Raw genomic sequence first — 12,693 nt, 5'->3', positions numbered from 1 at the left:
GCGGGGCGCCGCTGCGGGCGGCGCGCGAGAGGGGCGGGGCCGGCGCGCGGGGCTGGCGGTGGGACCGTCCGGTGCGCGCAGCCCCGGCGGCCGTGGAGCCGTTTTCTAGCCCCGTAAGTCGGTAGAGAGAACCATCTGAGGTAAAACTAAAGCTTTCTTTTGTCGTGTAATTCATATTGCAGGATCGGTTGTAAATTTCATATTAACAGTTTGAAAGGAAATTGTCTTTTACGGTAGCTGACATTGATGAAAGGATTTGTGGTTTGTCGCTTTAATTTGTGGCAGTGTCGCTACAATGTGGGGCAGGACAGCATGAGATACTGGGTTTTAGAACAAACGGCATGAAGTCCCACTGGTCCCACAATAACGTCGTGGAGAACCACCACTGGGAGTTTCCTCGGCTTTCAAGGTGACTGAGCACGTTTTCAGAAACATGACATTCTCTCTGCTCTGCTTCTTTTTGACCGATGTTACTTTATCATTCTGTGATCTTTTGGAACACTGTCGGGTTTCACTCTGAGAAACTCTGCTCTGATCTAAACTATAGTAGAGCTACACGGAGGGGACGCGATTGTACCGTCTGATGTCAAGCTCTTTATCGCCTTCGTCTCCTCTGTCTGGCTCCCAGTATCTTTTCTCCCAGGAAAGAATATTGTTGACATAAAGACGGAGCATACTACTAAGGATATTTTATGACAGACATTTTAGATAGCTGGATACTTAACACACCTCTCAGTTGCTTTCACAATCGTTATGCATTTCTACAACAAATCAATTCAGAATTACTCTCCACAGCTCTGGGAACCATCAAAAAATAATGTACAGTAAACACGTGGGTTTTTTTTCCCGATAAATCTTAACAGGAAGTGGGTGAAATGAAGTACCACTGGCTTGTGTGTGTTGTGGCTCCTCCACCCGGTGCCATAGCACCAAGCTGCTAGCAGAGGCTGTGGTTCCCACAGCAGCCAGTTTGTTTGCCTTCCGTGCAGTTCGAGCCACCTCCTGCAATATTTAGTCACACATTTAAAAAGAAACTGCTGCTGCTGAGGAGACTGAGGCGGAAAGACCTTTCCTAGGGAAGGCGAACCGAGGACGTGGCACTTTGCCAGGCTTTGAACTTCAGAGCAGTTCAGTCCAGGAGCAAGATCAGTCGAGAGGTGTGTGAGGGCAAAGGAAGTTAAGGGTGGCTGTGCTGAATGGAATGTGGACAGAGCTGTGTGTTGATGAGCAGTTGTGTGCATTTGGGCTCAGGAGCTGTCCCAGGAACACTGGATGAGCACACTGCAAGAATAGGAAAATTTATAATCAAACTACTTTGTGCAAATTCGGGCACTGGTTTCACCCTCCACTAAACAAGTGTCCTCAGTATGCTTTGTTCTTCTTTAGTCCTTTCTGGACTTTCCCATTGCCCCATTTGCCTGCTGAATTTTTTCCTTCAGCTTTTCAGGTCCGGTTTTGGTTTGGGGTTTGGTGTTTTGTTTTGTTATGTTGTGTGATTGTGGGTTTGTTGGGTTGGGTTGGGTGTGGGGTTTTTTTTGGTTTTTTTTTTTTGTGTGTGTGTGTGTTTTTTGGTGGGTTTTTTTTTTTGGTTTCTTTTTTTGTTTGTTTGTTTTGTTTTGTTTTGTTTTGTTTTGTTTTGTTTTCCCTAATCATCATTAGAAAAAAAATCACCTAATCAAGCATTAGAACAGACTGCCCTGGGAAGTGGTGGAATTCTCATCCCTGGATGTGTTCAAAAAGCATGTGGATTTAGAACTTGAGGATCTAGGATGGTTTAGTGGTGAACACAGCATTAACAGTTGGACTCAATGATCTTAGAGGTCTTTTCCAACATTAATAATGCTGCGATTACATTTCTTTTTACAATCTAAATTTTATCCATCTCTCCAGCCATATTCTTGAAAGGTGTTTGCTTCTCCAACCTTTGTGAGGCTATTTATCTTTTATACTTGTTCACTTTTGCTCTTGTTTTCTGTGATTGCTTGTTTAGTAATTCCATCTTTCTCCACAGGTCTCCTTTCCCTTCTCCTTCCTATTGCACAGTCCATCTTTTCCTGTCAGATCCACTTCTCTCCTCCTAAATTTCACTCACAAATTCTTCTGTTTCTTCATTCTACCACTCCAAACACATCAGCACATTATTCCCTACACATCAGCAAAGACATGGAGAACTTTGAGCAAAAAATCTTTTTTTCATATCATTTTGCAGGTAAGAAGAACAAAATGTTTCTCATCCTTATAGACCCGTCTTCTCCCCTTCTTGTTTTGGCAGCCAAATATAATGCTATTTCTGTTTTCAGGTTCCATATTCAAAGAACTCACCTGCATTATATCCAGAAATTTTCCAATTAGCAATGGCCAGACTGTTGCAAGATCCATCTAAACTTCATCCCTCAGAATGGTACACTGCAAACAGAATGCAGCGTGCCAGTACAGAGTCCCAGAAATCCAGGTCAGAATGCATGATAGCTGAGAGTTGGAGGCTGGTGGATGAAATAGAAAAGACAACTCAAAAAACCCAAAGCGATGTCAACAAGAAATTAGGTAATCCCATGTCTTCTGCAAGGGTCAAGATGTGTTATTTGAGTTATATGTTCAAGAAGGACTTAGCAAATTAGTTGATAATGAAGAGGAGTCTATGTCAATGCCATGCTTACTGATGTCATGAAAAAAACAAAAATATTTCATAAAATATTTTGAGGCAGACTCTTTATTTTTATAACAAAACACACAAAAAGCTCTCTTAACCAAACCTCCTGACACAGGGTTGCTAAACTGTTTCCACACAGCCCACAGCACTACAGGCACTCCACTATAGAATAAGTCTATTTGTAGCCATACCTAAGACCTGAGCTGCAGTCCCCTTGCTCATAAAATGGGACCATATTAATACATGTTTGTTATTTTGATTCTACAGAACAGAGACGGGAAGAGATAAAATTCTGGAAGCAAGAATTAGATAACAAGCTAGAACAAATTGTTCATGAGACAGACATACTGTTGACTTTCAAGAATAGGCTGGAGAGAGCTTTGGAGGGCTGCAAAGAGCCCCTTGTCATTGCCCAAAAGTGTCTCCTGTACAGGTGAGCATTCAAGGAGACAAAAAAAGTCTAGGTAATGAACCTTTAACAAATAAGAAAAAAGACTTCAAACTAAAGGCCCATCTCTCTTTACAGTGGAGTCACAGTCTGATTTAGGTGTTACAACACTGGGGAAAGCGGAACTTTATAATCTGTTCGATGCAGGCATTTGAACGATGTGGCTGATGATTTTTCCTTTTTTCATGTAGGCAGAGGCGAGTTGGGATTGACTTGGTGCATGATGAAGTGGAACAGGAACTGCTGAAGGAAGCAGAAGTCATCCAGGGGGTTATTGCTTTACTTGAACGTACATTGGAACAAACAAATGAGCAAATCAGGTGCGGAGGCAAAGAGCATAATAGAACACTAATTAGATGAGAATTAAGACAGCCATAATACTGAGAAGTTGTAGGATCAGGCTAAGTTATCTTCAATGCTAAACACTAGCAGAAGGTCAGTCCTAATTCATACCACTCAATCAGTAGTGGTGAGAGGTTCAGCATGTAGAATACAAAGTACTTGCACTTGATCCTTGGTCTTCTTATGATCCTGTCCTGTGCCTTTAATTTCAATGAGAATTGTACCATCAATTTATAGAAAGGCAGCTTCATACTGTAGATTTTGTGACTTGACAACTAAGAGTTCTTACACAAAGATTTCTGTAACAGCATTTGAATTACCTAATGCATGTATGGTATGCATGCATATTAAGGACACCTGTGAATGCCTACACATGGTCTGAGTTTGGTTGTTTTTTCTCCTAGACGAAACCGTTCAGAAAAATACAACCTGGACATGGATCTAAAGGACAAATTCACAGCTTTGACGATTGATGATTACTGTGCTAGCTTGACAAACGACACTCCTCATATTATATATGCTGATAATGCAATGAAACTAGAAGGAAAGTAAGTGGTTCTTTAGTTCAACAAATATATGGTAATTATACAGATAATATGGGCTGTCCCAGTAACAGCAAGATTTGTTTTGTGTAAAACAAGCTTTATCCATCTAATTGTTTCTTATACTTCTGTCCATCACTTTTGTATCTGTGTAATATGTCTGTGAAATAAGCCACAATAATTATGCTCCCAGTGAACTACAGTTTTTAAAAAGTTTTTGAAGCTCACAGTTAGCAAAGGAAGAATTTCACATATTGCTTAAACAAAGAATAGATTTACTGATCTTAACTTCTTTCCTCTCCCAGGGTGTCCCAGTGGGGAGAATACTGGACTGTGACACATGAGGTTTTGAGTCAGTTTCATTAACCTGTCAAATGTGCCCATTCTGCATGGGTTAGTTAGTGTGAAAGGTTTAAATGGACAAATAGCTACCACGGAAGAATGGGCTGAAAAGAGGAACTATACTGAGAAAGCAATGTGTGCAAGAGCCTAAGAAAATCACTGTTGCTATGCAACAGCTGGCAGACTTGCAACACCAAGAGGCTGACGGCTCTTGCTGCCAGCACCAACAACAGGATATGTAACTCAGACCACACCCAGGATGGTGTTGCCTGCTATGTGCAAATGACAATTACAACTTTATATATTCACCCAGTGAAACAAAGAATGAACCCTCTGGGGAGCTTTTCAAACACCTGCCTGCAAGCCAAAGCTGCACAAGGATGACCCTCTAATTCTGGGGTTACAGTTGGGGCTGGGCTTCTCAACTATTGTTCCAGGCAGGTACTGTAAGTGTCGTATAGGTGAACTGTGTGAGAGAATAAGTGACTGTGTTGTGTAAATAGATACCCGCTATTAATAGTAACAGCTTTATTAATGAAAGATGTTCTAAGAAATATTGGTTATTATGTGTGTTTCCTCCCATGATAACTCAATCCTTTGCCAGGGGAAAAGAAAGTAACAGCAAGGGTGCTCTATGACTCTAGCAAATTTGTTTTATCCAACTCTCATCTACTTCATTACAAAATGATTGTGACAGAGTCTTTCTTATGTATCTGTAGCACTCCCTGGACATATGGCACTTACTGGGACATGCAGTTAAAAGTACCGCTTTGTTCTTGATTTCATGGCATAATTACATATTTATGAAGTCATAGAGGGCCTGCTGCTGTCTGTTGGTGACCTCTTATTTTGAATATCTTTCAGTTTTGTTAGCCTTGAGGACTGGATAGATTTCTCAAACATAAATGTTGAAAAAGCTGACAAGCAGCGAAACAATTCTTTGGCACTGAAGGCACTTATCAATAGCATCCTCTCACAGACAGCAAATGACATGCGCAAGCAATGTGAGATGGTGAATAATGCTTTTAGAAATAGGGTGAAGGAAGTCAAGGATGCCAAGCACAAGCTAGAGACACTTCTTGCAATGGTAAGTCATAGGGGACAGTCAGTGAAAAAGTGGAAGCACAGGGCTTGGGTTATCTACTATCTATTTCCCAATCCAGTGGGTTGCACTTATCTGCCACGTTTTCCTTTTTGTTCTCTTCTCCCTTCTCTGTAAAAGTAATTTGAGATTTTTTTTCTCAGCTCTGTGTGTGCCACCACAGAGATGAATTTCTGGAGTCACTCATTCAATCTAAATGTTGCTGTAGCCATCAGTAAAGTCAGGATTTTCCTTGTGATTTTTAGTTGCATGAGGCTCCTATAGCTTTTTCAGGATTGTGATATAAGAAAATTGATAACAGCAGGGTCAATGTGCTCAAAATTTGACACATGAAAACTGAGTATTAATATTAAAAAATTAATTGCTGAGCATAAATTTCTGGGTTCACTGAGAAGAGTGTCATCTGCTTTCCAATGAAGGAATCATACTCCTGGCTAAGCTTTGCAAAATATCATTTGATGAAATAACAACATAGTGAGTGTTACTGTGATTGTTACAACTATTAAAGATGATGATGATTTCACACATTGTAAGAGGCAGTGTGCAGAATTTCATTGTTGCATTTGTTAAGGTGATGAATGAGACTGCCTCACAGGAGAAGAACATTGCAGCCTTAAAGAAAGCAATCGCTGATAAGGAAGGACCTGTAAAAGTGGCTCAAACCCGCTTGGAAGCGAGGAACCATCGCCCCAATGTGGAACTGTGCTATGACACAGTGCACAGCAGCCTGATGAGTGAAGTTCAAGAGATTACCAAAAATATTCAAAGGCAAGTGGAAATGATGCAAGAGGAAAATCTGTGGTATTGGTTAATTTAATGTGTCAGCATAACAATGGGTCCCAACTATTCTCCCTGAAAATTGAGAATTGCTTTTCTCTTAAGGGCAGGACACTTTAAGGGAAGTTAATGGATCGGCTTTAAGGGAAGATAATAGATATTGTCTCTATGAATCCCTTTCCATCTTTCTTTTTCTTGCACAGAATTCCTAACCCTTATGAGATAAAGAAACCTATCCATGTGTTTTCAACTAATGCCTGCCTCTATTTTCCCTATTAGATTAAAGGATGCATTGGCACAGGCTGAAACAGAGCTGAAAGGCCTGAGTCGCCGACAGCTTTCCTTGGAGGAAGAGATCAAGGTCAAGGAGAACACGCTGTACATTGATGAAGTGCTGTGCATGCAAATGAGAGAGTCTGTTTGCATAAACATTTACTGAAGTCATTATACTGGGAGATTGTGCTCCAAAGAACCAGCTCCTGCTGAAATTTTATTGACAAACTTCAACATTTATTGGCTTGGCTCAATGCTGTCTAGTTGTGCCAGGTAATTAAAACAGACCTAGTACTTACAGCTATCTGTTTCAGAACTATCTATGCTCTCAAATGTTTGATGAAATCTTCTTCTTGGCAATAAAATTCCATAATAATGAGAAATGCCCCTTCTTCCATGTTTATCTCATGTGTAACCAATGATATCTTTTTCTATTGAAAGGTGTCAAAAGGCAACTGTGTGGAAGCCAGAGCAGGGGTGTCCTCATAAGTCACTTATTGGAAAGCTGGGCAAGTGGAAGGGATGTCTCTCAGGACTGGCCATGCGATGTTTTGTTTTTATCTTAGCATCTGCTGCTAAGAACTAGACAGTATGGCCAACTTAACAGGACCTAACTTATCTAACTGATACACTAGATAGTGTATCTGTCTGCATCTGAATCAAGATCAAGTCAAGGCTGACTGGGAAAATCACTTGTTCACCCCATGTCCCAGTTTCCCTATTCATAAAATGGAAACAATTAGATGGGCTTCAGTGGTAAAGTGTTTGAAGCTCTACAATGAGAAATGCTGAAAAAAGAGGAGGGTCTTATTTTTATCAGAGATGCCTGTAAGGGTGGAAAAGGGATCACTACTTCCTTTGATTCTGGCAAAGAAAAACAAAGCACAGGCAAGAATAAATAATGCTGGAGACAAAGGTGTCCAGTTCCCAAGTCCAACATTTTAATGCGTGGAGTTTAAAATTGTCCCTTGCCTCTGTCTTGCTGGAATGATAACTCCCTTTCAGAGGCAGTGCTGTCAAAATTAAAATCCCTTACTAAAGCCCTCCAAAAGATCTGTTAGTGCAGATGTTACTGGGTGTTCTTTCTCTTCCTGCAGTTTACACCATTGGGTAGGTGATGACAAAATAATTCAGTTCTGAGTCAATCAGGTACTTGAATTTCCTGTAAATATTAGCCAGCAGCCGCTCCTCCTCAGTGCTGTCATCTTGGGCTGTATAAATCCTGACCTGTATGCACAAACAGTTGTCATGTCTCTCAGATATAGGGAGCTCAACCCATTACAGCTCATAGCAACAAGAAGCATCTGTGGCTAATAAGGAATCCAGAGATGCAAAATTCCTTGAATTGGAATAGAATCTTGAGGTTTTACTCTCTTCCCACTCCCAACTGACTGAAAACATCATCTCCTGCCAGAGAATTTTTGGGAGGTGTTGGGAGGAATAGATTAAATAGTGGAAGACTAGCAAGGATTGTAAATCATTCAGGTGACCTTGCAGATGGGAGTAGCCCTTGATAACCCAATATGAACACATGCCAGTGATCCTCTGGCATGGACCAAGTTTAACTGTGCCTCTATCTCCACTTGTGTGTGTCTGCCTGGGGGTTGCTTTGGGGATGCCTCAGTGAGCAAATGAAGGGAAGTAAATTTACTCGTTTTCTTTTAGCTGTGGTTTTGTGGTTGTCCCAGCTGTCTGCCTGTGCTGACTCAGACAGGAAGAACAAGGTTCTTTTTACCCCCAGAACTGATGCATCCCTGGGATCTGCACGGATCTGTGAGGACCTACTGAATTCAGATTGTAGCACAGAAAGTAGCATGTCAGCATGGTTTACCATAGCTGCAGTTGTGGCCTGGCCCCAGTTCAACACAGGACCCTTGAAGGGTGTGATGTGTTTATATCTTTTTGCAGTTTAGTGGGATTCAGTCCACCTTCCTTGGTTTAAGCATAGACATAAGCACTGAGTCTGAGAGGTAACTGAGAAACCCTGGAAGTGGGAGAGGGCTTGAACTAGAGGTGACAGAGGGAGTGCCAGTCTAGGAAGGGCTTCTGGAATTTTCGGGACTTCATAATAAACTTCTAGAGTATCTGTATGTGGCTAAGTAGGGTTGGAAAGCCCCCTTTCTGTGAGTGGCTCCCAAGCTCTTTAGTACTAAAGCATAACATAGGGAAGATTGTTACATTAACATTTTTGGAAGTGATCTTTGCCTGGGCATGGGGACCTTTGGGTATATGAGCAAGAATGGGAATGGGAGTTTTGAAGCACAAAGTCTTACCTTTATGGTAGTCAAAATGCATCTCCTTTCTGCACGGTTTTGTAGCAGCCTTTCCATAAAGCTGACACTTAGAAATGCCCAGACTTTCAAAAATAACAACCTCTTGCATGATAAGATAAGCTGTAGCAGCTCATTGTCCAGAAACTCATGGTCATTGTTTAATTCAAGTGTTAATTTCTTGAAAAAAAATGAACACTGTTAGTACTACTAAACAGATGTTGCGTGCAATAACTAGAATTCAACAAATAGTTTTCCAAGTTAACCAATAAAAATGTCAGCAGATCAATTTTGTACCTTGATATTAGCTGAGGATCTGTTTTGCATTATGACAACAGTGTATATGTGCTAGAGTAAATCATTCTCCTCTTAAGATGGGGTGATCCCTTGTGCATTTATTAGAAAACGCTGCACCCACAGTCATACCATGACCTTATCTGACATAATGAAAATTATCCCAGAGACAAGAGTGGAGCCAGTGATGGTTTCTGGAAAGCTTTACATATCTATGGTGTTTATTGGCAACTCTGCAATGGAACAGGACTTACAGAAAGCTGTCAGCAACTATCAGGCCACATGTTTCTCTCTGGCATGCAAAGACCTGATGCTCACTTACGTGGGTCAGCTGTTGCAAACCTTTGATGACACATCCCTTGTGACACCGAAGTGCTTTGACACAGGCACTAGTTAATTTAGATGTGCTGTAGGACATTTGTGCATTGCTAAAATAGAGCAGCCTGAATAGTTTTAATGGAGGGTTATAACTGGACAAGGATAATTTCATTAACGACATTATGGGTGAAACACTGAAATGACTCACTTATGAAAACTGCCCTCTGAACGTAAAACTGAAGCAGTCAGGAACTTCTGTTGCTGACTGCTGTTATGCAGAAGGCCTACATGATTACTTTGTTTAGCTTTGTGATACTGCAGTAGGGTGTCTCTATTGTTTCCCTTACCTGCAGACCATGCCAGTAAGCTGGGAGAAGGTTGGTGAGGGTAGGTCTCATTGTCCAGTCTGGGTCACTAAAATAACTGCTCCGTAGGCTGATGCTCCTAACTGGGATCTCCTCTAGCAGGATCCTAGCTAGGTGATCATGCTTCATGACTCTTTCAAAGAAGAAGTTCACATTCAGTTTTGGGGCTCTCTTGGCCAAATTTGCCCATGACATTCCTGAGACCACTTGCCCATGAGGGTCATGGATATGACACTTGATATTCAAGGTGCACAGGGAATGAGAGCTATGCTCCCGCAGGATGGCCAGCAGTTCATCCGAGATGCAGTTATAATTGAAAGTCAGGATGGTCAGCCTGTGGAACGTAGACATAGTTTGGTGGAACAATGGACTGCTGTAGACAGAAAGGTGGAGACTGAAGAAATCCTCAATATTGATTTCAGATATAAAGCTTCTATTTGTCAAGCTGCTTAGAGAATTCAGAAGCTCACAGCCTTCTTCCAAAGTTATTCTTGCTCCTTTTAAGTTAAGATAATCAAGTTGATTGCTCATTCTTTTCAGGAAGGCAGCTAAGTTCTTGATAAACTGAGCCCTAACCACATTTTTCCAGATCAAGCAGTCTAATTCTAGGTACTTGATACTCAGTGATACTAGGTGACTATTACACTTACCCAGGTGTGAAAGAAGACTTCTCATAATCACTTGAAATTTTTTGATAAAGGGAGTATTGTAAGGACTCGATAACTTGATCTCAAGGTGCTTCAAATATTTGCCAAATTTCTTGGTATACCACAGTGCACTTTGAAACTCCAGTGTGCGTGCCCTTGATGGTTGGCCATAGAAGGTGATGGTTCTGCATCTCCAGAGAGATCCAGCGTGCATGGCGCAACTCCATTTTTTACAGACCAAGGCAGCCCGAGATCTGTCCCTGTCATCTAACCAATGGAAGACATGCCTCAGACAGACATCAGGTAGATAGGCCCAGGAGCTTTGCTTGGGTTTACTGTCATCTTCCATTGAGAGGACTTCTCTTCTGGGTCTTAAATCAAACCAACATGCAGAAAGCAGTGGGTAGATTTCTTGCTAATCCCAACATAATAGGCTTCTAAACAAATGGATGAAAGTTTGTTTCTTCACAATCAAAACCAACAACCCTTTGCCTCTGTACTCCAGCTGTCAAACAAGCCCTTGAGTCTAAACTATAGTCTTACCTAAATCAAAACAAAAAAACAAAGAGTGAAGAACAATCACAGTACAAGCACAGAACACATCTTTAACTTTTTGGCCTTCACCTTTAGTCTAAACAGTGAAATGGTATCAATTGCTGCTACAGCAGCCACACCATCTGCAAAACCCTTTGGTTAGCATCAGTTGCAATTAATTGATCATGGTCTGTGGTCTGATGTCTAGCATTCAAAAGTATTCAGTTCTTTGGGCTGTATACATTTGAACAGGACCATCAGTGCAAAATTAGCACTAATGACTTTTCATAGTCTTCTGGGGTACCATTCCATGACAATTAGTACCCTGCCTTAGATTAAGGCTGGATAAAAAAAAAGTTGAAATTTATGGAAACAAGTAGTGCACCATAAAAAGAAGAAGAAAACATGCAGATCCATGAGAATCTGTTTACAACTACAAAGGCTCAGATATTTCTATTTTAATTTTAAAAACAGGCATGAAGGAACAGGTTGATAGCACAATTAAGCTTCAGTCTGCTGTTTGTCTTTTGGCCTACAGTTCTTAGGTCACACAGATCTCTCTGCCTGTACACGTCCTCTTTTCAATTAGCAATGTTTCTATTCTTAGGGATTTCTCTGCCCACTCTTGCCAGTGTACCAATGCACATCCCCAGCTATCAAGATAACTCTTAGAAACTGAGCATGTGGTCTGATTACTACCTGATTCTCTTTCTCTCTCTCTTGTATTCAGTACCCCCAAGAAGAGCTCTTTGTTTTAGGAGGTCTCTAGATCAATGTCCCAAAATCCAAACCAAGTCTTAAAATATGGTGGCTGAAGCTCCAGTTTGCTAGTGAGAAGAACCTGAAATTTTGCTACAGAAATTGAGAGTGGGGAGGACACAGGGGAAGAGGTCTAATGCTTCAGCTACCTGGAAGCCCTGAAGTCAATGGACAGAGGAAAGCAGAACAGAATATAGGGCTGTAATACATAGAAACACATCTGTTAATAAAAGATGTTTATTACATTGCAGTCATCATTATTAGTGTATGAATACAAAGTGGCACAAACACCATCGCGTGGAACTTTTTTAAAATCAGAGTTCTTATGAATTTGTAAAAAGTATTTGTAAAAAGCCAGTGTGAGATTCAAGAGGTATCCTGCAGTGTTGGGTTGGCTTCCCCATCACTATAAGCCAAGTCTTAGCTAAGGAGGTGTTTCAGCTGTCAGCTCTGAGTTTAATTTGGCGGAGGGAAAACAAATATTTGGAAAAAAACAGATGCTGCTACAGTTCTTTCTAGAGCAGTTTTTTTCAGGCAGAAGTCATTTAAAGATAAATGAATGCTTTGCATGTCTTGTTTGCCACTCGGGTAAGAAAAAAAAAAAACCAGATCAGAACAAAATCTCCCACCGCTGAACACATACATCCGTTGCCCTCTCTGCTGCCCGATTTGCTTCAGAGGGCATCCCGGATGGTTTACGGTCCCATACGGACAGTTACGTTAGCTGTCTCCTCCAGCAAGAGCTGCAGAAGCCCGTGGAGTAAAAGCAAACAAACAAAAACCTTCTAAGACTTTGACCGATAATTACCAGAAGTAACAGGAGCTGTGGCTTGGATACCCAAGTGGGCAACCCAGCCCGAGTCCTTTTACTACTCCAGCTGACGCGGATCTCCGGGCCGAGGTCCACTAAGGCGCCAGAGCCGCGGGCGGGGGCGCAGCGCAGCGCTGCCGTTGTGCCGCCGGGCCCGGGACATTCCCCTCAGCGCGGCTCGGGCCGCCCCTCACAGCCGGCCGCCCCGCGCGCGCCCGG

General features: G+C 41.7%; 2 protein-coding genes across 6 annotated transcripts; one reads left to right on the top strand and one right to left on the bottom strand.

Annotated features, from left to right (window-relative positions):
* Positions 1 to 31: 31 nt before the first annotated feature.
* On the top strand, positions 32 to 6,859 carry TEKT1 (tektin 1). 3 transcript variants are annotated; one of them, XM_053995787.1, is made up of 10 exons: positions 32 to 140; positions 286 to 409; positions 864 to 1,157; positions 2,301 to 2,544; positions 2,918 to 3,083; positions 3,290 to 3,418; positions 3,845 to 3,988; positions 5,189 to 5,411; positions 5,998 to 6,194; positions 6,483 to 6,859. In XM_053995787.1, the coding sequence occupies exons 4-10, from the start codon at positions 2,355 to 2,357 to the stop codon at positions 6,640 to 6,642; spliced, it is 1,209 nt and encodes a 402-aa protein (XP_053851762.1). In that variant the 5' UTR covers positions 32 to 140; positions 286 to 409; positions 864 to 1,157; positions 2,301 to 2,354; the 3' UTR covers positions 6,643 to 6,859. The 3 variants fall into 3 exon arrangements, with proteins under 3 accessions (XP_053851762.1, XP_053851760.1, XP_053851761.1); XM_053995785.1 differs by lacking the exon at positions 864 to 1,157; XM_053995786.1 differs by lacking the exons at positions 286 to 409; positions 864 to 1,157 and having other exon boundaries at positions 34 to 140.
* Positions 6,860 to 7,395: 536 nt separating this feature from the next.
* FBXO39 (F-box protein 39) lies at positions 7,396 to 12,682 on the bottom strand. 3 transcript variants are annotated; one of them, XM_053995781.1, is made up of 4 exons: positions 12,472 to 12,682; positions 9,706 to 10,913; positions 8,750 to 8,926; positions 7,396 to 7,703 (listed from the first exon to the last, which is right to left on the bottom strand). In XM_053995781.1, exons 2-4 carry the CDS (start codon positions 10,717 to 10,719, stop codon positions 7,575 to 7,577), a joined length of 1,320 nt encoding a protein of 439 aa, XP_053851756.1. In that variant the 5' UTR covers positions 10,720 to 10,913; positions 12,472 to 12,682; the 3' UTR covers positions 7,396 to 7,574. The 3 variants fall into 3 exon arrangements, with proteins under 3 accessions (XP_053851756.1, XP_053851758.1, XP_053851759.1); XM_053995783.1 differs by having other exon boundaries at positions 9,706 to 10,807; XM_053995784.1 differs by having other exon boundaries at positions 9,706 to 10,220.
* Between the last annotated feature and the right edge of the window lie 11 nt (positions 12,683 to 12,693).

This window comes from Vidua macroura, chromosome 20 (assembly GCF_024509145.1).
Source record: "Vidua macroura isolate BioBank_ID:100142 chromosome 20, ASM2450914v1, whole genome shotgun sequence".
In the NCBI taxonomy this organism is placed as follows: Eukaryota; Metazoa; Chordata; class Aves; order Passeriformes; family Viduidae; genus Vidua; species Vidua macroura.
This window is presented reverse-complemented; position numbering and strand designations above follow the sequence as displayed.